General features: G+C 44.4%; 1 protein-coding gene across 2 annotated transcripts in view; it reads left to right on the top strand.

Annotated features, from left to right (window-relative positions):
• ATAD5 (ATPase family AAA domain containing 5) overlaps positions 1-25681 on the top strand; it is a 260968-nt gene that overhangs the window by 211680 nt on the left and 23607 nt on the right. For both annotated transcript variants that reach the window (XM_069199992.1, XM_069199991.1), the window contains 2 exons: positions 23314-23480; positions 24669-25507. In XM_069199992.1, the coding sequence (XP_069056093.1) occupies positions 23314-23480; positions 24669-25507 (1006 nt within the window). The remainder of the gene's footprint in view (positions 1-23313; positions 23481-24668; positions 25508-25681) is intronic.

The following is a 25681-nucleotide window of genomic DNA, read 5'->3' as shown; positions in this document are numbered from 1 at the left end:
TCTTTCTTTTGACTAAACAATCATGTCCGCTCCAGCAAAGAAAAGATTATTTCGCCCTGCAGCACCTGAGGGGGAAAATGAGGCTCCACTTGGATGACCCACATAAGAAATTTATCTACTGCCTTCACCCTGACCACCAGGTAAGAGACTGTAAGATTTGCCGTACGTTTTCACAAAAAAAATTGCAAGACAGAGGCTTGACTTCTGTTTTGGCTTCAGGACGGAAAGAAAACAAGGAATGCCCTCTGTCTGAGGATAGTGATATTTCCTCAAAGACTATGATTTCAAGGAAGAAAGAGATCCACTGAGAGATTGTCCCTAAAATCTCAGAAGACTGTTAAAGCCCATCATTCCCATTCCATGGCAGAGGAGCATCAAAATATTTCAAAAAGAGATGTTACCTCAGAAAAGGCTCAGTCTGAACCATCCACTCCTTCCACTGAAACAGCACAGGTTAATTAAAAAAAAAAAAAAAACCTGCTAGATTCTTGCTGATGTTGACAAAGTTAGTTTTTCAACTCTGGCTGCAAACTTTTTTTCCACTATCACTTCAGTGACAGCAGCCTTGTCAATGATAATTTCACCATCCTAGACGATTACCTCTGTCAGAATTCATGCAAGGCCAAAGGTACCATCGACTGCACCATTACAGTCGACAGCAACGTCAAAGAAAGCATAAAAGAAGGAGTCTACGAGGGGCCCTTTGTCATTCACTTAGTAGACGCTGAAGTGTCCAACATCAGCGACACCACCATCGACCACAGTACCATCATCAGCAACCCAGACAATGTTGGAAAGACCTTCGAGAGACATATCGACAATGGAAGAACAGTTTGTGGTACTGTTGAGGAGACCACTGTCGACGGGGGAGCACTTACCAACGATGAAACCACCCTCCTTCCCTTATCTGTTGTTACAATAAAGCGCTGGTCATCCCAAGAGACGATATTGCCATCCCACACCTCACCCAGTAAGGTATCGCCTATGCCACCTGATAATCTTTTGTATGATGATATGGAGGGTGTACTCAAAGGACAAATGTTTATTTGGAGTAGCTCATAGCCCCTCTGAGGTACATGTCAAATAATAAGAGGAAAGCAGAGAGGACCAACTATATTATGGATAGCTTTATGCACAAACAATAAGGACATCAGGAACACACTCTGTTTAATGGCCCCTCCTCCACAGGACCAGGGAGCAATTATTATACCTTCTAGCTCCACACATTATGCACAAGTGGGGAACTCTACAACCAACAGGTTTAACAACTGCTGGAATCTGGAAGGGGATTCCTCCACCACCACCCCACATCCCCTCCCCCACTTCCCAGCCCCCTCTCCAGGGAATCCTCTTCATCCGCCGCAGAAACTCGACAAGATCCCTCAACCACCAATTCATTAATTTTTCATCTTCACTACAAATCCAGAGGAACCAGTGATATCTTGAACAGGGGGAATATTCTTCGGCTACTTTTACATATTCCCTCCACAAGCTGCCTGAATAAAACTGATCTCCTAGCAGTAGAATTTCTCCTCCCAACTAACACTACTGCCCCTGAAGCTACTAAGGCCACATGGAAGACCAGACTAATCACTCAAACAATCTTATGAGAAAGCACAAACTTCAAACGCTGGGGCATCAGTATTATCACACACCGTGAGGATGGCTACCCAACCCCTTTGCTAACATGGGTCCTGCCTTTGAATCAGGTTCTCAATGCAGGGAAACATGCTCCATACTTAGGAGCGCCTGGGCCTGCTCTCCTGTGACCTCCAGTTCCTCCACTACTGCTAAGGGGGGACTCTCTGCCCCAAAAACTCTTCACCTCAGCCAGTTTCTCTTTAAATAACAATGATTTAAGGTGGTTTTCAAAAACAGTCAACTGCAATAGGCTAGGATGCTAAACATCAGATAAAAAGCGGGCCCTACATCGTCGAAGAAGATCCTCTGCCTGTTATTGGAATGTAAATGGCCTCCTTTCTACAGCTTTGGACCCTGACAAATGTTTGAGAGAAAGATCTGCATTGTCTGACCGTGGAATAAAGAATCGTAAAAAACAAATTTACATCCCATATGGTATTATGTTTGGGAACAGGAGTTTTAGCAAAACGTACTCCCTTTAACAGACTACAAACCAGAGGATGTTTTCCGACAGGCCTTCCACCTACTCTGACGTGATACGTCGATATTGGCAGTCTATAGGTATTGATAGTACAATAGCCGTTCCTGTTGTGATGCCAAGGAAGCTAAGAAATGAACTACCAAAGTTAGTTTTGCTGAAAGGGGATCTGAATTCTTGTTCATACACCTGACCAACCAGACTGACTTGTAGATTTTTGTCATGTCAGGAGACTATTGGCTGTTGAATGAACTGAATAGCTTGCTCTGAAATTCCTGAGGTTATCCTGGAAGCCCAGAAATCCTCCAGGTGATGAGGCCATGAGAGGCTTCTAGAATGAGGCTGTGAAGAATTCCCAGAGTATTGAGGAGCAGGTCAGGAAAGGGAGGAATCCAAACTGGAAAGTCAGAAGCTAGTTCCAATAATGTTGGGAACCAAGGTTGAGCTTGAGAAAAAGGAGAGATCAAAACCAGAGGATTGTTGGCTGTGAACTTGAGCGAGGACTCTGGCGAGGAAGAGGGGAAAGGCATAAAGGAGGGCCTTAAGCTGTGTCTGGATAAATGCATCTTTGGCCAGAGCTAATGGATCCTGTGTGCAGCTGAAGAAAGAAGGGAGTTGAGATGTGAGGCAAAGATCAATAGACATTGTGCCAAAGTTTGAAGAAAATTGAATACTGAAGGATGAAGCCTCCAATCGCTTGAATCCTTCAGATGTCTGGAAAACCATACTACATTCAAATTGCCTAGAAGATAATCTGCCCTGACAGAACTCCCAAAGACTTTTGCCCAAAGTAGCCAGAGGTTTTGACCTTGTACCCCTTAGGCAGTTTACATATCTGACCACCAACAGATTGTCCATCTGTAGAAGTATTGTACATTTTGCTCTGTCTTTTACAAAGGTCTAAATGGCAAAGGGACCTGCAAGCATCTCTAAACAATTGATGTGCAAGAATGTCTCCTGAAGAGACCATGTACCTCCAGTCGAACGTTGACCACATCTTGCGCTCCATCCTGTCTGACTTGCATCTGATTCTAAGATCTGGGGCGGCAGAGAAAATGTTTCTCCTGTTCCAAGTCTCTAAGTGACTCAGCCTCCATAGGCGTTCTCCTCTGGGCTCCGCATCTGATGGTACTGGGTCTGAATAAGCTAACCCTTTCCATAGATGTCGAATCTTTAACCTTTGCTGAGCCGTTAATAGAGAGGACAGTGAAAAATAGCCTGAATGAAACATGCTAGAAGACCCACCAATTGAGCCAGGGATCTGAGAGAAAATGGGGCAATGACAGGGTGTGACAGATCTGCTTTTTGATTAGGGCAACATTTAGCTGAGGGAGTTGAAGAATCGACAAAGAGGTGCCTATCTTTCCTTTGCCGGCCCTGCCAAAAGCCCAGGAACAAAATATTTTCTTTAAAGAAAACTGGGCCTTATCTATTGTAGCAAAAGTGGAGACGTATGAGCCCATTTTCTCGATGGAGTCCCCAAAAAGTAGGCTATTAGCTTATTTGACCCTCTTCTCTGGCTGACAGGTTACTGAGCTAAGGGTCTGTCTTTAACAAAAGGCTTTTTCGTCTTTCTTGGGAAATGTAAGCATTAGTGTTACCCAGAATACATATGGTACATTGAGCCCAATTTTAAAGGGATTAAACCTGTTTACTCTCCATTTTTGGCTTCTCTACTAAATTCAGGATCCTAGTTAAGGAATCCGATCCTGGCAATTAGACCAGGCCCTATCCGACCCCCTTTCTTTGGGTCCTTGCCAGATTTGGTTAGAAAAAAAACAGTAACTTGTTGGGATCTATGATGGGTATCAGACACTTTATTAGCATGGGAAGAGCGAGGACATTTGAATCTGTTTATTTGTAGAGGATTTATCTAGGGCAAGTTTCAAATAAAAGGAAACGCAATCAGAAACCTGCTCAGATGGGAACCATTCAGTGGAATCTAGATGGTGGATTAACACAGGGTCAAACATGGGTTCACCTAAATGATCCACAAGGTCATTGGACACTGGGTGAGAAGCGCCACCATCAGTAGGAGAAAGTTAACGCCTCTTCTCCTGAGGCCCATTTAAAGAATTGGGAATCAAATCAAAATTAATATTAATGTCACCCATGCCATCATCCTTATCACTGTCTTGTAATTGAGTGCTATTGAGGGGGGAGTAGGAGGGCCCCAAAAAAGACCTCTGGTGGGAGGACCAGTTTTGTGAGAAACATCTTTAGAAAGCTCATTCTGAGGTGCTGCATGTTTCTTTCCTTTTTTTTTTTTAAGAAGGAAGTTCTAGAGAGGCATTGAGCATTTTGGAAATAGAAGCCTCCAATGCCTGAGAGATCCAGCATAATAGAGATGGAAACCGCCTGCTGAACTGAATCTTTGACAAAGGATTTTAGATTGTCCTTTAAAGTCTGGGATTCCTCTTCCTCCAGGGATAGGAAAGAAAATGACTAAGGACAGAGAAGGAAACTTAAGGGGTTTGAAAGGGTTAATACCCACTGAAACAAAGAAGGGCCTTTGGAACCCTCCTCAAAGTGAAAGAGTCTTTAAGGAAGGGGGGCTTACTGTGAGCTGAGGCGTGTTGAGAGGTGGGCTGTAGACCGAGGAAATCCCTTGTCACTAGCAGGCTACAACGAGCAGGAGGGTCATTTGTGAAGGCTAAAATGAGGCAAAATTCCTTCATGGGTGTTTGGAGCCCAGGGCTGAACTGCAATGGTTAATGGGCATGAGAATGTCCTCTTGCAAAGCGCTTTTCAGATGAAGTTCTGAGGAGACGGGAAAAAAGCCCTGTAATGAGGACATGCTCACCTGAGTGGGGGAGATGCGCAATAGAGCATTCCAATGGAGTGCCTATAAAAGTAAACAAGTGCCCACTCGTAAACCTCTAGTAAGGGTGTAATAAACGAAAACAATTATAACCTATAATAAAATATTGTTAACCAATAATAAAACATTCATGCATAAAGAAATGTTGAACAAAGTACTTGTCTTGACTGTGAGCAGCAAGAAAGAGGACTTGTGCCTCTGTCAGCATAATTATCTTACTGTACGACGTCCCATTGATGTTAGTATTATTATTTCCCTGTGGTTTCTTGGTCATGTAGTTTGTATGTATCTTGCCTGCTATTTAAATAAATGCAGGAAGAGAAAGCAGATTATGAGCCTCCGGTCTTGTAATAAAATCTGGTATTAACACCATTAATGATAAAACTGTTTGAGCCTCTCCACAAGTCCTCGCTAAAAATGTTCTCTTTGAAGATGGCATTCCTTATTGCAATACCATCTCTTCATAGACTAAGCAAATTACAGGCACTCATAATTCAAGAATCGCATTTACAAATACTCAGGGACAGAATAGTCATGAGGACAGAGCCACAAGTCCCACCCAAGATAATCTCAACATTTCCACATAAATCAGTTAATTGAAATACTAAGTTTTTTTCCAAGACCCAAGAGGAAAGAGAGTTACACACTAGACGCCAGAAGAGCGGTTATGTGCTACATGGAGAAAACAAAAAGCAATCAGAAATGTAAAACACATATTTGTGTCATTCGCAGACAACAAAATGGGAAAACCAATGACAAAGGGTACAATGGATTACAGAAACCATCCAAATGTGCTATACAATTGGGGGTACACAATTACAAACCAAAGGCACACACTACTTGCAAAAAAGGAGTATCAATAGCTTTTTCTAGCAAATATACCATTGCAGGATATTTGCATGGCAGCTGCTTGGTCCTTAGTGCACACGTTCATAAAACATTATAGTATAGACCTTCAAATGAACAAGGAAGCTCAAGTAGGACAAAAGGTATTAAAACATTTATTTACAAACTCAAGCTCATCTTAAACCCAGCCACCAAAAAAACATAAAACTGTATAAAAATGAGTGCACAGCATGTGAATCTAGAAAAGATAAATGCTGCAAAACGAAATGGTTTCTTACCTGTAGGACTAGTTTTGCAGCTTGAAGAATTTTCCTGATTCACAGGCGACCTACCCACCTCTCCAGAAGATAGGGGAGCAAAGAAAAAAAGAGGGAAAATGAATCTGAAGATGGCGACCACCCGTGGAAGTGTCCAGGGAGGGCGTATGACATCAGGAGAGGCTGGATTAGACACGATATTGTGGGACAGTCGATGCCCATCAACAAGAAAGAAAAAGACTACTAGCACACTGGAGAATTCCAGAGCCAACAACTAGATGGAAGAATAATGCACAGCATGTGAATTCAGAAAATTCAAGCTGCAAAACTACTCCCACAGGTAAGAAACCATGTTATGTTATGCAGGTCTGTACAGTGCACTATCACTCTGGAGGGTATCGTATTGCTGAGCAGGAATGAGTCTAGACACTCCTAAGGCCTAGTGGGACTACTCAAAAAGCCAGATCTTAATTTTCTTGTGAAATTCAAGAAGTGAAGAGGAGGCTCTTAGGTGTAGAGCCTGGTTGTTACATTGTTTAGTAGCAATGGAGGAGAAGGCTCGATCTCCAGGTCTTGTTTTCCTGATGCCTGAGATTTGTGCAAGTAGGAGTCTGGACAAGCAGAGGTGTCTGGAATGTTTGTGAAAGCAGATGCAGTTGTGAGATATGCTGGACGAGTGTTTTGTAGTGCCTGGATAGTGTAGGTGAAGAGCTTGAATTGTGCTTATTTGTGAATGAGGAGACCTAGGAACTCCTTCAGGTGTGGTGTATTGTGAGTGCGGCGTGGGAGGTTAAGAGTGATTCTGGCTGCCGAGTTTTGAATGGTCTGCAGCCTTCCAATTAGCTTTTTGTTGATCCTGGCATAGAGGGTGTTCTCATAGTCCAGCTTACTTATGACCAGGGCATATGAGACCGCTTTCCAGGTGCTGATTAGGAGCCATTTGAATATGTTCCTTAGCAACTTCAAGATATAGAAGCATTGACCGCATTATCTTGGCAGTCATGATGAGTTTGCAATTTATGATGGTACTGAGGTTACTCCAGTATTGGAACTTTCATAGATTCACATGCTTGAATCATTCCCCGTCGTCGAGATGGGAGTCCCGGTATAATTTTATAAGTAATGTTAAAACATATTGAAGAGAAAAAGGCCCTAGGCCTCTTCAAATTGATAGTCTATCAGAGTCATTTTGTGAAAAAGGACCAAACTTGATCCTCCACCAATCAGGCGACAGCACCTTTCAGAACCTCCTGAGAGAAGCTCTAACACCTCAGATTTTCTACCGCACGTTGTGCTAGGGAGTCTCCTCAGAGCTCTGCTCTGTTTTCACACCTTTATTCAGCTCTTTTTCTCTCAGAGAAACTCATTTATTTGGATTTGTCAGCTATTTTTCAACTATGTCTGACAAGGAAAAGAAAAGTCTCTTTAGAGACTGCAAGACTAGTGGGAAGAAAAGACTTCATTCTGAAGATCCTCATCAAGATTGCATTTACTGCCTCTATCCAGATCATTCAGCCAAGGACTGTAAGATTTGCCGTACTTTTTCTTCTAAGACCTTAAAGGATAGAGAAGGCAGATTATTAATATGGCTGCAGAAACTGAAACATAGGAAGGATCCAGTTTCTGATTCTGAGAGTGAGGAATCAACATCCAAGAGATCAACTAAAAGGGCAAGATCACGCTCTAGATCTCCCTCACAAACCTCAAGGAAAGCCCTCAAAAAGACTGCCTCAGGGTCTTATAAGGGTCGCAGCCCATCTTCTTCCCCAACTAAACTCTCAAGTAAAGAGGGGAAAAAACATTCTTCCAGTTCTGAGAGGCACAGGAAATCCTCATCTGTTCCACCATCTGTGCCTTTCAAAAAGCCATCTTCTGTGACTGGAAAAAAGGCCTCGTCGACGGATTCCCCGTCGACGGCACCGTCGGTGGGCGCATTGCCGACGACACCAGCTACTTTAGGTTTTCCATCGTCCACGGCTGCGTCGGCGACATCGTCGATGAGTACACCACTGTCGACAAGAACTACAACGACGACATCAGCGTCGACGACCGTCTACACCTCGTCGACGGCGCTGATGTCAGTGTCAGCTTTACCGTCGACGACGACTTCGTCGACGGTAGACTCGTCGGCGAAGCTTGCTGCTATTAAAATAACAGTGCGTCCAGCGTCGACGGCATCGTCTACGACAAAGTCAGTTTACACGTCGGCGACGAGATCGTCGACGAGGGAAAAATATCAAAAAAGAACAGAAAAATTAATTCCAACCCACACTTCACCTAGTAAGGTATCCTCCCTGGTACCAGTACATCTTTTGGAGGGAGATGAAGATTCAGATGAAGATGGGCCTTTTGGAACAGCCCCTCTGAATTGAATGTAAAATATCAGGAAAAGGAGGAATATGAGGAAGCTTATGATCCCCAGGCATCCTTGGAGCATCAGCAGTATCAACAGGGAACGTATATCCCTTCCGACCTGCTTACTGGCCTTAGAGCCATGTTGGTGGATTATAACAGAAGGTTTCCTCCACAAGGAGAACCGCCTCATCCATCGCCCATTTCTGGTCCTTCTACTCCACATCAAAGACCAATGTCTTTGCATCTCACAGATGTGGCCACCCCAGACATGACAATTCCCCAAGACACTGACATTTCAGAAGGAGATCAAGAAGAAGGAGAGCTCATAGATACTCAGAGTGGGACGAGTATATTATTCCTGCTCCATCTTCTCCTTCTCATTCAAAGGTGGAGTCCCCACCTGAAGACATTGGAGGTTTTCACAATCTCTTAGAGAGGGCAGCCAAGCGTTTTGCATTACCGCTACCTACGAAGCAAACAGATTGTTTCCTTTATGATTTTAAAGAGCCCTTCCAGAAGTCTGTGCGCTCTATCCCGATGGTGAACTACTTGTGGGAAGAAGGCCTTAAAGTCATGACTAATCCAGCAACAGTCACAGCAGTTTTACCACGTCTGGATAAGAAATACAAAGCTCCTGATGATGCACCAACATGCTTGACAGGCCATCCTCCTCCAGATTCGGTAGTAGCTCAAGCGGCTCAAAGAAGATCAAACAATCCTTCTGCTCCGATTTCCGCGCCCCCAGATAAGGAGGGTAGAAGGCTAGATAACATAGGAAAAAGATTCTCTTCTATGGCCAGCCTAGTGCTTAGAGCTGCCAACTCCTTGGCTATTTTGTCTCGATACGACAGACAGCTTTGGGCGGATATTGCACCTTTCATTAATCAACTGCCGGAAGACGTAAAATCAGAGGCAAATAAGACTGTACAAGAGGGTCAACGCACGTCTGCAGAGCTTATAGACTGTGCAATGGATATAGCGACCACTGCTTTCAGACAGCTTGCAGGTGCTGCTGTATTAAGAAGACAGGGCTGGCTCAAAGCCACCTCATTTCGTCCAGAAGTCCAGAATAAAATCCTAGACTTACCCTTTGATGGCCAAGCGTTATTTGGGAAACATGTGGACGAAGCCCTACAGTCCATTAAAACACACGGACACTGCAAGGTCATTAGGGACCCTGCAATATCGGAAATCGTCCTTTCGTCCTAGGGGGCGCGGCCAGCCCTCTTACAGAGGGGGATATCAACAACAGAGATACTCTTCCTATCCATCATCTTCACAACAATATCGGCCATACTACTCCCAAAGACAACCGACTCAACCAGCCTATAATAGACCGGCAGGCCGTGGACGCTCAACCCGCCCTGCTAAAGATTCAGCTCGTAGAACCTGATGTTTTTGAGGCGCTGGCTACGCCCAGTCTTCCTCCTGTCACCCTGGGCGGAAGAATTTCCTTATTTCTCAGTCAATGGCAAACCATTACGTCAGACAAGTGGGTCCTACAATTAGTGGAACGGGGCCACACTTTAGAATTTGTCCAGAAACCTCCCTCCAGCCCTCCCCGCAGGACTCCTTCAAGATATCCTCAACAACTCAAAGAAGAGGTCTACAAGCTCCTTCTCAAGGGAGCTATAGAGAAGGTGCCTCGGGATCAACGAGGAACAGGATTTTATTCCAGGTTCTTCATAATTCGAAAAAAGTGGAAGGATTGGAGACCGATCCTCGATTTAAGGCAACTAAATGTATACCTAAAGAAGCAATCGTTTCGAATGATCAGCCTGCAAGACGTCCTTCTGCGTCTCAATCAAAGAGATTTTATGTCATCGCTAGACCTCAAGGACCCATACTTCCACATACCAATCCACCCTGCCCACAGAAAGTATTTGAGATTTACCGTAGCCGGGAGCCATTATCAATATCGAGCCTTCCCTTCAGGCTCAAATCAGCCCCAAGAATATTTACCGAATGCCTAGCACCAGTGGCAGCCTTTCTCAGGAGAAGAAAGCACCAGGTCTTTCCATACTTAGACGACTGGTTAATAAAGGCAAAGACTTACACAGGAGCACACAAGTCAACAAGAAACTGCGTTTCCTTACTGACCAATCTCGGATTCACGATCAACTGGGAGAAGTCCAACCCTCTACCAGTACGCAGTATTACTTTTCTGGGAGCAAAACTGAACACGGAATCCGGCATCGCATGTCCCACGTTAGAGAGACAACAAAGGTTACTAACCCTAGGGAGTTTCATACACAAAAGACGAAAGGTTACAGTCTGTCTCTTCAAATCACTATTGGGCATGATGTCTTCATGCATACCTCTGATCCCTCTGTGTCGGCTAAAGATGCGCCCCTTGCAGGAGCAGCTAACCCGTCAATGGCTTCAAGTATCAGGAACTTTCGAAGACCAGATACAAATTACTCTGATAATGATCAAAACCCTCAAGTGGTGGTCTCAAAAGCATCATCTCTCAATCGGTCTCTCGTTTCTTCAACAGCCAGCCCCGTGGACCATAACAACAGATGCCTCACTGGAAGGCTGGGGCGCAGTATTACAGGACCTGAAAATAAGTGGCAAATGGCCAACTCATCTGGCATCAAGGCATATCAATTGGCTAGAACTCAGGGCAGTGCACCTCGCTTTACAAGCGTTTCTCCCGAGAATCTATGGATCGCGAGTGGTGATAAGAACGGACAACACCACTACGATGCACTATCTCAACAAACAAGGAGGTACAAGATCTATCACCCTCTCCAGGGAAGCCCAAGCGATCTGGAACTGGGCCTCGCAGCAAGGCGTCACACTATCGGCGGTGCACTTGCCGGGAATAAACAACAAGGCAGCAGATGCACTCAGCAGGCAGAAATCGGACTGTCACGAGTGGGAACTAGACCAGACGGTACTAACCCAGATTTTTTTCCAGTGGGGAACACCAACAGTGGATCTGTTTGCGAAGGACAACGCCAAATGCCAGTTCTTCGCAAGTTGGCATCCCCAAAAGGGATCTTGGGGGAATGCGTTTTCGATAGTCTGGTCAGACATCTTTGCTTACGCCTTTCCTCCCATTCCGTTGATCCCAAGGGTCCTCACGAAGATGAAAACAGAACCGTGCACTCTCATACTGATAGCCCCGTACTGGCCGCGCCAACATTGGTTCACAGAGCTCCTCATTCTCTCAGTCAAACCTCATATTCCGCTGGAGCCGTTACCTCATTTACTAACAATGAACAACGGCCAAGTTTGACACCCCGATCCGCAGTCAATGCGGTTAGCAGCATGGCTCCTCACCACAGAGAATTTGCGCATTTGAATATCCCGCAGGACTGCAGAACTATTTTGTCACAGGCCAGAGCGGATAGCACTAACAAGGCGTATCAGTGTAAATGGAAGAGATTCTGTGCCTGGTGTCATCAGCGTCAAATCGACCCTTTTCTTTCACCACCTGAAGAGATGTTGCCGTATCGCTTAGAGTTAGCTTGATCTGGCCTAGCACACTCGTCCATTAAAGTTCATGTAGCAGCCATAGCTGCATACAGACGTTCAGATGACACACCCTCGCTCTTCTCTTCTCGGCTGATTAAGAGATTTCTAAAGGGGCTGTTCAGGGTTTACCCTCCTTTCAGACCTCCACCTCCTTCGTGGAATTTGAACATTGTTTTGGCACAACTGATGAAGCATCCTTTTGAACCGATCCACTGTGCTTCCCTCAAACATTTATCGTGGAAGGTTGCCTTATTGATAGCTTTTACATCAGCTAGGCGGGTCAGTGAGGTACAAGCGCTCTCCATCCAAGAGCCATTCCTACAGCTTAAACAAGATAGACTACTAATGCGCACTAACCCGCATTTTATTCCAAAGGTTCCGTCAGACTTTCACATTAACGAACCTTTGGTCTTCAAGTCTTTTTTCCCTCATCCATCTACTCCAGCGGAGAGAGCATTACACTCTCTAGACGTGAAAAGATGCGTTAAATTTTATTTGGACAGGGCAAAAGCTTTTCGGCGCTCTAATCAGCTATTTGTGGCGTACAGTGCTCCTAGGAAGGGGTACCCGCTATCCAAGCAGAGTATTTCTAGATGGATCGCCTCTGCTATTCGCTTCTGCCATCAGGCAGCGGGCAAACCTTTGCAGTCATCTGTGCATGCTCACTCAACGAGAAAAGTCTCATCGTCAGCGGCACTGTTTGCCGGAGTGCCACTACAAGACATATGTAGGGCAGCAACATGGAAGAGCTGTCATACCTTTACTAAACACTATTGCTTGGAGTCCCTCTCGCACGGAGAGGTAGCAGTGGGCCCAGCGGTTCTCAGGAATCTCTTCAGGTGAAGGTGAGCCATTTCTCCTACATCCCTCCATGCTAGAAAAGGTATGCACATTAAAAAAATAAAAAAAAATGTATCTAAAGATAAGAGAACACTATCATAATCCCATAAGTAAGCGGGTTGTCAGATATTGATCAGGTTACATTAGTGTCTTATCATGTTTTATTACTGGTTTGTTATTTAAATTTCATCATGTATCTTCACAGGAATATCTCTATATATATTAGAGATAAAGAGATACTTATATTTATGTATATATACGTGTGTATAGATAGATGTGTATATATGTATATGTATATATAGATATATATTTAGGGACATATGTCAGTACACTCATATACTTCATCAATTTATACATGATGATAAGAAGGCTTTGTGGTCTAAGATAACCTGTTTATTAAAGAGGTTGTCATTTTACAATGTGCATAGTTATTGCTTTCTACTCTGATTCAAGCATGTGAATCTATGAAAGTTCCAATACTGGAGTAAGAAAATAAGTTACTTACCTGTAACTGTAGTTCTCCAGTATTGGAATCTTTCATAGATTCACATGCGACCCACCCACCTCCCCGGAGAAGCTCACTTCACCTCTTTCTTTCTAGTTGTACATATTCTCAACATAATATATGCACTTGTGCTTGGAAAATCTGAGGTGTTAGAGCTTCTCTTAGTAGGTGCTGTCGCCTGATTGGTGGAGGATCAAGTTTGGTCCTTTTTCACAAAATGACTCTGATAGACTATCAAATTGAAGAGGCCTAGGGCCTTTTTCTCTTCAATATGTTTTAACATTACTTATGAAAATTATACCGGGACTCCCATCTCGACGACGGGGAATGATTCAAGCATGTGAATCTATGAAAGATTCCAATACTGGAGAACTACAGTTACAGGTAAGTAACTTATTTTCTTCTTGGCAAAAGGGGTCGGTCCTAGCTCTGTTGGCCATCAGGTGGAGTCATATGGTGATGTGCTTTTCCTGAAGATCAAAATGTCTGTCATGTCAGTGTTCGGCTTTAGAAAATTAGTCTTCATCCAGTAGACTATTTCAGTCATGCAGGGATTAAACTTGCTGTAGATAGTGGACGTTTCTCCATGAATGGGAGAATGAGTCCTCGACATAGGAAAGGATGTTATTGCGAGAGCAGATGATGCTGGCTGGAGGTATCATGTATGCACTGAAAATGGTCGGGCTTAGGGAGGATCCTTGCGGAACTCTGCAGTTGAGGTCTCCTGTGTCTGAGGTTTACAGTGACAGGCTACCTGACTGCGTCCTTCCAGACAGGAAGGAGCAGATCCATCAGAGTGCTTGTCATTGTATTCCGATGTTGTGTAGGCATTGGATGAGAATTAGATGGGAGACAGTCAGATGTGGGCAGAGAGGTCTAGGATGATGTGGGCTGACATGTCTCCTCTGTCAAAGTCAGGCAGATGTCATCCATAGCAGCAATGAGGTCAGTTTCCGTGCTGTGGTTGGATCTGAAACCAGACTGAGTGATGTCAAGTAGTTGGTGGTCGTTGAGGTATTGGGTGAAGTGTCTGTCGATGATTTTCTCTAAGACCTTGGCTGGGTATGATAGAGAGAAGATTGATCTGTTCAGTCACCAGGAGGTGTTTTCACCAATGGGAGGACTGTTGCATGTTTCCAAGCATCTGGGATGGTCATGGAAGAGGTGGAGGAATTCAGAATGGGTGCAAGCATGGCTCTGATAGGTTGGAGTGCTCTGGTGTAGGCGTGATTGGGGTAGGGGCCTGATAGGGACTCTAAGTGGATTGACCTCATGGTGGCGGCAGATTCTTCTGGACGGAGGGGCCAAGTGGTTAGAATTGGTTCTATGGATAAGATAGAAAGGATTTGGGGAGATCTGCAGGGTTTGGTTGCAGCCTGCAGTTGCTGTAAATTGTGGTTATTTTGTTGCTGAAGAATTGAGAGAGATTGTTGCTGAGGTCCTGCGAGGGAGTGATAGATTTGGAGGCAGTCGATGATGAGGTGAAATCTTTCACAGTGCCAAAGATTTATTTGCTTCTGTTGGTTCTGGCATTGATGCAGTCCGCCAGAGCGGCCCGTTTGGTCGTCTGGATCATTTGGTGGAGGCATCTTAAGGCAGAAGTGTCTACATTGCCCAGGCTCATGCTTCATTTGTGCTTTAGTTATTTGCAGTAGTGTTTTTATCAGGCAGTATTCCTGTGTACCCACTGGCGTAGGGTCTGGATCATGTTGTATTGCTATGGGGTCCCGGGAAGTCAGGTCAGGAGATGATCCAATTGTTGAAATTCTTGATTGTTTTGAGAAGGCTGTTGCTGTGTTCCAGTCAATGGGTGTTGAGAGCAGTGTTAGTCCTTGCTATGATGCCGTTCCAGTTTCAGAGGGTGCTCTGGTGGTGGTTGTGCATATGCGTTGACCTAGACAGGAATGTTGATCTTGATAAGGGCATGGTCTAGCCAGTGTGGGCTCATTGCTGAAGTTGGTATAAATAGGGTCCCGGAGGCATCTAGCTACGTCGGTAGGTCCCTTTTACTCGTTGGGTGAGGCCAAGGCTTCTAAGATCTTTAATGAGGGCACTTGATTTGAGGTTCATGTTTTCCAGGTGAAGTTCAGGTCTCCTAGTCGGGTGTAATTGCTGGCATCGAGGATGAATGCTGTGACAAAGATTGTGATGGTGTCAGTGAAGTTGGTGCAAGGTGCTGGTGGTCTGTAGTTGAGAGCTGCTTAGGATGGCGTTGGCTGCAATGTGGAGCTTGAACATGTGTTCCATGTTGGAGGATGACATGTCCCTAAATGTGGTGCAGCTGAAGATGTTTGTGGATGATAGCAATTCTGACTCCAGGCTTGTGAAGTCTCTTACCTAGCAAGCTTGTAGAGGGGTGGCGATGTCAGGTGACAATATAGCTTAATTGTAGCATAATAGGTATGCAGTTCCCGGGGCGGGGGGGGGGCTTGGGTGGAAGGAAAAGAAAATCTAGGTTCAGAGAGCTGAGGGAACAGATCGGGGAATGTCATTGCACAGAAGCAAGAGCCCTCAAGCACCCAGGTGGGTGTAATGCTTTATCATTGGACAGCTCTTCGTTAGGCCAGAGCTACAGTGCCCATCGGGCCCTCGAAGCCACTCTTTGTCCGAGGTCTTTTGAGCACGAGATGTGGATTGTGGATTAAAAATAGCCAGGAGGTACCCAATTATATGTAATGCATAATTTCTCTTTTTTATGATTTATTAGCAGTGGGTGACTGAATGTTGAGGTAATGATCTCGTGCAGCTTATAAAATAGTGTGTATAAAGGTTGACATTTCTTACTTTGTGTCATTATCTATCAGGGCAATTCTTCATGACTGGAAACCTAATCTACTAGTGAAGCGGACAGTAGATCATAGTCCCTCTTTGTGTTTAGCCAATGTAGGTTTAGCCATGTTTCCCTGTTAAAATGTTGTGTGCCAGAGGAGTAGAATCCAAGTCCTGCTTTTCCTCAGAACCCAAACCGGCATGCATCAATCATGTCTTCCTGATTGATTACCTAGAGTAGTTTTTCAGTGTTAGCTGATGTACCGCTTTGGCCCCTCCTGATCTTTCTAAGTTTTAATTAAGAGGGAATTGAAGTAACAACTTTATAAAAGCCTTGACTGCAGAAAAATGTTTATAGAGTGCCTGTAAGTCAGAGTAGATCTGTGGTCATTCAAAATTTGGATCATAAACATTGATAAATGTAGTTGAAAATGTAAAACTCCCAGTACTCTCTTTAATCTGCCCTCTTTGTCTTCCATTGTCTAGTCTCATTCAAGACACCCTTTTTCACCCACACCGTTGAACCCCTGGCTTCACACTATATGATGCAAAGAAAAGCAGCTGTGCTCAGTTTTTCTGGCCCAACCTTTTCTTATAGAAAGACTACCATTTTGTCTGTGTAAATAGTCTGCAACCTTCTGCATGCCATTCAGTCCATATCAGTAATCTACACCTCTGTGTTGTCCCAAGCTTTGTCCATTCTGATGGAAGAAAGTTCCTTTTCTGAAACAATTAAAGGAACTTAAATTATGTGTGATCCCCAAATCACTAGTGTCCTTCCCTAACACCCCCCCCCCCCCCCCCCGAAACCTCCCCCACACACACTGCGTACCCCAAGCGGTAATATCACAATACCACCCCCAAAAAAACAGTGCTTTAAAACCCCCACTGTATCTTAGTGGCAGAGGTAGAATATTGTAGAGGCTAGAGAGTACCTTGCTAGACTCCCAGTATACCCAGGGATGGCTTCTCGCTGTAGGAGATGGCGAACAGTCATGAAAAGCCTTCTCTAATGGATGGGATCCAGCATATCATGGACCTAAGTAGTACCAGGGAGCAAGTCTAAACAGAGGAGCTATGGTCCTGCACTTCTTTCCGCAATTACTTGCAGTCTGTACACAGCAGCCTAACTGCAGGATATAAATGCCTGGGAAGCTTGCTCCTTAGGCTTTTTCAAACGTCCTGCATGACGCAAGGAACGTGCCCGCTTTGCATCTATAGCACTCCTAGCGAAACGTGTGCTTGTCCTTCAATAGCGCTCTCCTGTGGCCCCACCAGTGGCACCCTGGTACGGAGCAGTGCGACTGAGGAGGACGCCTTCCGCTACAAAGAAGTTTGTCGCCTACACAAGCGGCCTATCTCCAAACACCGACGCTCCCCTCTACTGCGCTAATGCTAGCCTCTTACTCCACCTACGTTTTACTCATCTGCACAGGCGTGAACTCACAGCCTCCTAGCCCTTCCACTCTCCCTACCCACCCCAGTTCATGGATTTACCCCCAGTTTACATTACTGTAGCAGTACATTACCGCCATTTCTGACATCCTATACTTGAGTCTGCCTGTACATTGCTGATACATGTGCACTTCTTCCCATATTTCCATTTACAGTGTACTGTATGTTATATAATGTTTAAGTCTGCTGCCCTGATGGGCCCAACCAATTGTAACCGTTGTTCATTAAGAAAAAAAAAAAACATTTTTTCCAAATAAAGTGGGAAATCTCAACAGTGAACTTGATCATCACACTGTTGGTGTTTTCACATCCAGTCCTACCCTCCCCTTTTCCACCAGGGCCAAGCATACAAACTATGCCCAAACATACACATACAGCATTGGAAGAGTAAAACCAGTTGTCCCATCTCAGCAAGTGTCAGCCATCATTGTTAATGCACAGATCTGCTTTCTCACTTGCAACTCAAGGAAATATCTACTTGTTTAGCTTCTAATATGAGTCTTGCCATCCATTTTGAAGTTGAGAAGGACTGGGTATAGCATTGTAAAAGGAACTTAGGGATTGCAGTCTTTTACACGTTATTAATTTACGAGTCTGCTCATAAATCCAGAAATAATTAAATGAAAACGCCTGCAAAATCAGATCTTTCCCTTCACGGGCAAATATTAGGGAGGTGTCCTGATTTCTGTAATTCAGTAGGCAAGAAGTTGTAGGCTCTAGTTGCGTGCTTAGTGCTAGTCTAGGCCCCAGAGGTGTGTTGTCTCTGCTATGCTTTCAATCCTAATATACCTTCAACACGCCTGCCGGTCCTCATTTTTAGCTTTAATATATTGAGAGGGCTTGTAAGGAAATGCCTCCTTGGCATGGTTGCCCCCTGACTTTTTGCCTTTGCTGATGCTATGTTTACAATTGAAAGTGTGCTGAGGCCTGCTAACCAGGCCCCAGCACCAGTGTTCTTTCCCTAACCTGTACTTTTGTATCCACAATTGGCAGACCCTGGCATCCAGATAAGTCCCTTGTAACTGGTACTTCTAGTACCAAGGGCCCTGATGCCAAGGAAGGTCTCTAAGGGCTGCAGCATGTCTTATGCCACCCTGGAGACCTCTCACTCAGCACAGACACCCTGCTTGCCAGCTTGTGTGTGCTAGTGAGGACAAAACGAGTAAGTCGACATGGCACTCCCCTCAGGGTGCCATGCCAGCCTCTCACTGCCTATGCAGTATAGGTAAGACACCCCTCTAGCAGGCCTTACAGCCCTAAGGCAGGGTGCACTATACCATAGGTGAGGGTACCAGTGCATGAGCATGGTACCCCTACAGTGTCTAAACAAAACCTTAGACATTGTAAGTGCAGGGTAGCCATAAGAGTATATGGTCTGGGAGTTTGTCAAACACGAACTCCACAGCACCATAATGGCTACACTGAAAACTGGGAAGTTTGGTATCAAACTTCTCAGCACAATAAATGCACACTGATGCCAGTGTACATTTTATTGTAAAATACACCCCAGAGGGCACCTTAGAGGTGCCCCCTGAAACTTAACCGACTATCTGTGTAGGCTGACTAGTTTTAGCAGCCTGCCACAAACCGAGACATGTTGCTGGCCCCATGGGGAGAGTGCCTTTGTCACTCTGAGGCCAGTAACAAAGCCTGCACTGGGTGGAGATGCTAACACCTCCCCCAGGCAGGAATTGTCACACCTGGCGGTGAGCCTCAAAGGCTCACCTCCTTTGTGCCAACCCAGCAGGACACTCCAGCTAGTGGAGTTGCCCGCCCCCTCCGGCCAGGCCCCACTTTTGGCGGCAAGGCCGGAGAAAATAATGAGAAAAACAAGGAGGAGTCACTGGCCAGTCAGGACAGCCCCTAAGGTGTCCTGAGCTGAGGTGACTCTGACTTTTAGAAATCCTCCATCTTGCAGATGGAGGATTCCCCCAATAGGGTTAGGATTGTGACCCCCTCCCCTTGGGAGGAGGCACAAAGAGGGTGTACCCACCCTCAGGGCTAGTAGCCATTGGCTACTAACCCCCCAGACCTAAACACGCCCTTAAATTTAGTATTTAAGGGCTACCCTGAACCCTAGAAAATTAGATTCCTGCAACTACAAGAAGAAGGACTGCCCAGCTGAAAACCCCTGCAGCGGAAGACCAGAAGACGACAACTGCCTTGGCTCCAGAAACTCACCGGCCTGTCTCCTGCCTTCCAAAGATCCTGCTCCAGCGACGCCTTCCAAAGGGACCAGCGACCTCGACATCCTCTGAGGACTGCCCCTGCTTCGAAAAGACAAGAAACTCCCGAGGACAGCGGACCTGCTCCAAGAAAGGCTGCGACTCTGTTTCCAGCAGCTTTAAAGAACCCTGCAAGCTCCCCGCAAGAAGCGTGAGACTTGCAACACTGCACCCGGCGACCCCGACTCGGCTGGTGGAGATCCGACACCTCAGGCGGGACCCCAGGACTACTCTGATACTGTGAGTACCAAAACCTGTCCCCCCTGAGCCCCCACAGCGCCGCCTGCAGAGGGAATCCCGAGGCTTCCCCTGACCGCGACTCTTCGAACCTAAAGTCCCGACGCCTGGGAGAGACCCTGCACCCGCAGCCCCCAGGACCTGAAGGACCGGACTTTCACTGGAGAAGTGACCCCCAGGAGTCCCTCTCCCTTGCCCAAGTGGAGGTTTCCCCGAGGAATCCCCCCCTTGCCTGCCTGCAGCGCTGAAGAGATCCCGAGATCTCTCATAGACTAACATTGCGAACCCGACGCTTGTTTCTACACTGCACCCGGCCGCCCCCGCGCCGCTGAGGGTGAAATTTCTGTGTGGACCTGTGTCCCCCCCGGTGCCCTACAAAACCCCCCTGGTCTGCCCTCCGAAGACGCGGGTACTTACCTGCAAGCAGACCGGAACCGGGGCACCCCCTTCTCTCCATTCTAGCCTATGTGTTTTGGGCACCACTTTGAACTCTGCACCTGACCGGCCCTGAGCTGCTGGTGTGGTGACTTTGGGGTTGCTCTGAACCCCCAACGGTGGGCTACCTTGGACCAAGAACTAAGCCCTGTAAGTGTCTTACTTACCTGGTTAACCTAACAAATACTTACCTCCCCTAGGAACTGTGAAAATTGCACTAAGTGTCCACTTTTAAAACAGCTATTTGTGAATAACTTGAAAAGTATACATGCAATTTTGATGATTTGAAGTTCCTAAAGTACTTACCTGCAATACCTTTCGAATGAGATATTACATGTAGAATTTGAACCTGTGGTTCTTAAAATAAACTAAGAAAATATATTTTTCTATACAAAAACCTATTGGCTGGATTTGTCTCTGAGTGTGTGTACCTCATTTATTGTCTATGTGTATGTACAACAAATGCTTAACACTACTCCTTGGATAAGCCTACTGCTCGACCACACTACCACAAAATAGAGCATTAGTATTATCTCTTTTTGCCACTATCTTACCTCTAAGGGGAACCCTTGGACTCTGTGCATGCTATTCCTTACTTTGAAATAGCACATACAGAGCCAACTTCCTACAGGGCTCATCCCATCTGCACATAGTTTTCATTCTGTATTGATCTATAGTCTTCTATCTCTTATATGCTCCGCAGGACAATCCTAGACATATGTTTATCAACTCACTCCAACATACAGTCCATTCAGTATGATAATGTCAGTCTTACCATCTATTGTTTGGAGAATGTGCCTCATATCTTGTAGGCTTACCCTGGTGTTGGACTTCAAGTGGATCAGGAGCTCTTTATCTTCCCCCCCGAGCTGCTCCCTAACCTGCCTCTGTAGTGCAGTCGGATTTCCTAGAATCAAAGGGGAGTTTGGTTTGCTTGCAGTCTGAGTTGTCCATGATGATGCAGTGGTGGTCCAGTAGATGTGTAATTATAGAGCTCAACAGCTGGGGGGGAATCCCCACTAGAATTTGCTGTATGCTGCACCTCCGAAAGCTTCAGGATTGTAGTCAGATGCAGCTTCCGCCAATGGGCATCACTTAGTCACTTCACTCACAAGTGGTCTCTCCTACCTCAAGCAGCACACTATCCTGGACTAACACAATCCTTCTACACCATTGGCACTGCATCTTTCTTCAGCAAGAGTGGCAGGCGCACGGTGTCCTTGACCGCCAAGCCGGCAAACATAATAAGGCCTCGAGGCGCATTCCTGGGCCCAGATGGGCCATCATTGACAGCAGGTCCATCACTAACCAAAAGTGAGTCCAGATAACTTAATTTTTAAGATTTGGCACTTGAACTAGTACAGATTTGCCTCTGTCCATTAGTCTATTGAAGATTTGTTGAGTACTTTGGTGCTATGTAGCCATTTAGAGGTTCTTAATTGGGATGTAGGCAAGATTTTCTATTTACTCTGCTTTTATTCCCATTTAATTTGATTATGATATAAGGAGAACTTTAAACTTGATTCTCTAATACCAACAACCCTATTTTTGTGCTTTGCAGCTCTGATACCTCTTTTCAGTAACAATGTGTTAAGTGTTTGAGTGTTAAGATTATCCTATGATGTAAAAAGAAACCTACTTATAGCCAGAGTTATCTAGCATGGGTGCATTCATCTATTGTAAAAGCAACTCCTTTCTCCCTGATGGAGCTAATATAGTGTAATCATCACATATTTTGTATCCTTCATCAGAATGATAAATGGAAGGATCAACTGCTATGGTGCAGAATTTCTGGGACTGTAGAGCTTCTACGGCTATCTCAGAGTGGCTGGATCATTTTTAAGTCTCATCTGAGGTATAGCATGCACTGTTGCTTGCAAGACATTTTGTTTACTTACAGGAGGCTTGTAGTGTGGGTATCACTGGTTGGCTTCATAGTCCCTCTCATTTCCTTGCTTCTCCTTGATTAGTGGGTACTGGCTTCACTTCCTCTTCGTGTTAGTCCCTACCCTGGAGCACAGTCCCAAGTACTTGCCCAGTGTGTTAATCCACTGCTTGTTGGACCTTGGAGGTATGTTTTTTCTTTAAGTTTCAGCAGTGCATGTGTTTAAAGGCCGTCTTTGTTGTTGCTTTTTGCCCTGTCATTGTTGTGGTGTTGCTTTGCCTCACCACTTATACTCCACTCCCAGGTTGTTGCTGTGCCCAGTGTGGCCAGAAGAAAAATGATATGACCGGGGCAGCACTGGCCACATCATATTGCTTTTGTTTCTCTTTATTAGCCATGCTGCTCAGCAACAACAATGCTGGTGGGAAAGAAAATAGGTTTTGATCAGTGCATTTTTCCAAGTTAATCAGTTTTTGCACAAGCATTTAATAAGAAACATTATTTTTTTCTCTAAATAGCGTGTTTTATTTAGAAGCATTTCTCTTAGTTGTATATATTCCTACTCATAAGCAAATGAAGAAACGTGTAATGAAACCAGTACAAAGTTTGAAGTTCTTAGAATGGCCTAGGAAGATGGTCGAGGCACTGTAAGAATGGTAAACGTTGAATATATAAGGGGGATCAAAGAAATTCTGCCATAGACAAAAGCAGTCTACCTTATAAGGTTTTATATAGACGTGTGAATGGTCTGGCTGAAGGAACAATGCCAAACGCTTTATAAAAATAATAAATGTCTGCTCTTTCATTCCATGTTGCCTGTGTTTGGTGTTTAAACAACAATGAAACACACACGGGTAAGCCAGCTTCCATGATTTTTTTTTTTTTTCATTTCTTGCCTCTGCATCATTTACCCCAAGATTCTAATTTGTTTTGAAACAACTGGTTTATGTAGTCTGATTTTTCATTCTATTTATGAGACTTTAACGTGGGACCGTTGCTTCATTTTAGTGTCTGTATGTGTGAAATTGTTACTGTTGGTTAAATACATTGTGTAATATTTAACTAAACTCATTTTATCTAGAAAAATCTGAAAGCATTCCATCTGCCTGTGCTGAAGATTCTGCTCACCACAAGATGAGTCAGGAGTTAAATTTGCACCTTCCAAAATGTGATACTGGATGTGTTGAGAATCTTTTGGGTCTTAAAAACATCCTCTCACCTTCCGAAGATTTAATGTCATTTATAAAGGTAATTTATAAACAATGTCTATTTCTTTACTTTTTCTGTGCACAGTTAGCTGCAAAAAATCTTTCATTTTGCACATCACTTTTAAGCGTGGTAATAACTAAGATAATGTGTGCAAAAGTGGCATACCTTAAATTCATCAGACATATTTGGGAATCGAGGTGGTTGGGCACGGTTGTACTTTATCAGGTGTTTCCTTTTCTCAGCATGGCTAGTGTGATTCAGGAGAGCTGGGTGTAGGGAGGAATTGTGGGATGGGTTACTTCCTTGGAACCATGAATTTGCATACAAGTTGTGGGGAAGGAGAACATTATTAATCAGAATCAACGTTATTGAAGGCTCTCATCATTTCCCTGATGTTTTATATATGGTTCTCTCCAGTAACTTTAATCTTCCATGGGATCTGAATAGTGGACTGCTATGTTAAGGAACTGGACTAGGTCACTAGTGAGAATTACTTCTACTTATACATTTTATAAAAATCATACTTAAGCAGTTTTAGGCAATGCTTAATATTTTAGTCATTGAGTCTTGCCTGTCTTTCTTTTGAGTTAGTTTTAGATTACCTCAGTATCCATTTTCCCTTTGTCTAATGTTTAGATTTCAATGTGAGTTGGGCAAATGAGATTGTTTAGAATCAGAGAAGTGTATACATTCTCTTTACAATTTAAACTACTGCAAGCTGACTGAAAGTGTTAAATTGAGGCAAGGTGAATAGGTAAGGTATGATAGTTGTCAGAATGAAAAACTTGGATTATTGGTGTGAAGTCTTAAAGCATTCGCTTATATTTTGAAACTGAAAATGAAGTGCCTGCTTGAGAAATTTCTACAGAAGTGGTGCAAACATACAAAGTAAGTGGTTTCCATAAAACAATGGTGGAAGCGGTATTAGTGTAAATGCAAGGGTGAACAAGAATCCATATAGTTTTGCCTAAAAGACAACAGAGAAATGACATATAGGGTGTCCTTATCTGTCACCAAACTGTATGCTTCTGTACAAGTTCTATGTAGCCAGTTGAACCTTACGTTAATAGATATGCCATGCACTGGATGCCAATGTAGGAAATAGTTATTGGTTCTATGCAATCACACTGGTTATGGTAGGTGTGTCTTGACGTACATAGTGTGATGATATTGACTTGGGATCATGATCTGCAGAGTATATAATCTGTCATTCCCTTATTCTGACAGTACAATATCACCAAGACTGAACAGTGGACAAAGTTGGTGCAGCTACTGCAGACGTTCCAAATGAGGAATATTAATTTCATATTTAATAATATAGAACTACTTTTGCCGCTGCCAGTGTCTAAAACTGAATGTGAAAAGATCGCAGTTGCTTCGGATGCCAAACTTTTAACGAATCATGAAAATATTAACCCGGACAGTGGTTGTTCTCAAGAGGATAGCCCAATAAAAATGTCTATGCAGATGAAGCGCAAAAGAAAGCTAGATCAGTCTAAGGACTTCTACAACTGTGATTATAACTCTGGGGAGGAATTTCTGACATTGCCCAACCCCTTGCCTTCCTCAAATACTGAAGAAATCAAAGATGACTTACAATCTACAGATAAAGGCCTGGAGCAAGGCTCGCCAAATAACTCTGAAAAGAGAATTCAAACGCCAGCTGAACAACAGTGTTCATTTCTCGTTTCTCAGTGTCTAGACTCGCTGACCAAATTTTTGGAGGATGTGTCTTTCTTAGATTGCTGCGTTTACAGTGAAGTTGGTGAGCAAAATGAGAGAAAAGACATGGAATATAACTGGACTGATGGCTGCATGAAAAATGGTCTTTGTGATGAGTATAGAATAGAAAATAGAGATTGGTGGCATTCTCAGAGCTGTGGTGAACTCAAGGCTACAGTGGAAGTGCTCAGTTTTCAGAACTGTTGCTCCCTTATTTCTAAAGCTATGGGCTCCTCGATGGATGCATGTAAGAAATTAGGAAAAGATCCAACAGAAGAACTAACTCTGGGTCTACCTAAATACCGAGAGGAGGTGTTTTTCAGCCAGTCAGCAGTTGATGTAAGGTAAGTTTGAAAGGTATCTATTCAAAAAGTATATAAACTGCAGACCACCGTAAATCTGTATGTTGAGGTAGCCTTTGGTGTAATGTTGGTGTAGTGGTACCTGAAAGGAAATACTGAACATACCCCAGCTAATTTGAGATGTAGACTTTTCTCCTGAAATGCTTTGCTGTGGCA

This window comes from Pleurodeles waltl, chromosome 7 (genome assembly GCF_031143425.1).
Source record: "Pleurodeles waltl isolate 20211129_DDA chromosome 7, aPleWal1.hap1.20221129, whole genome shotgun sequence".
NCBI classification, from domain to species: Eukaryota; Metazoa; Chordata; class Amphibia; order Caudata; family Salamandridae; genus Pleurodeles; species Pleurodeles waltl.
The sequence above is the reverse complement of the archived record's forward strand: the minus strand, read 5'-3'. Positions and strand labels throughout refer to the sequence as shown.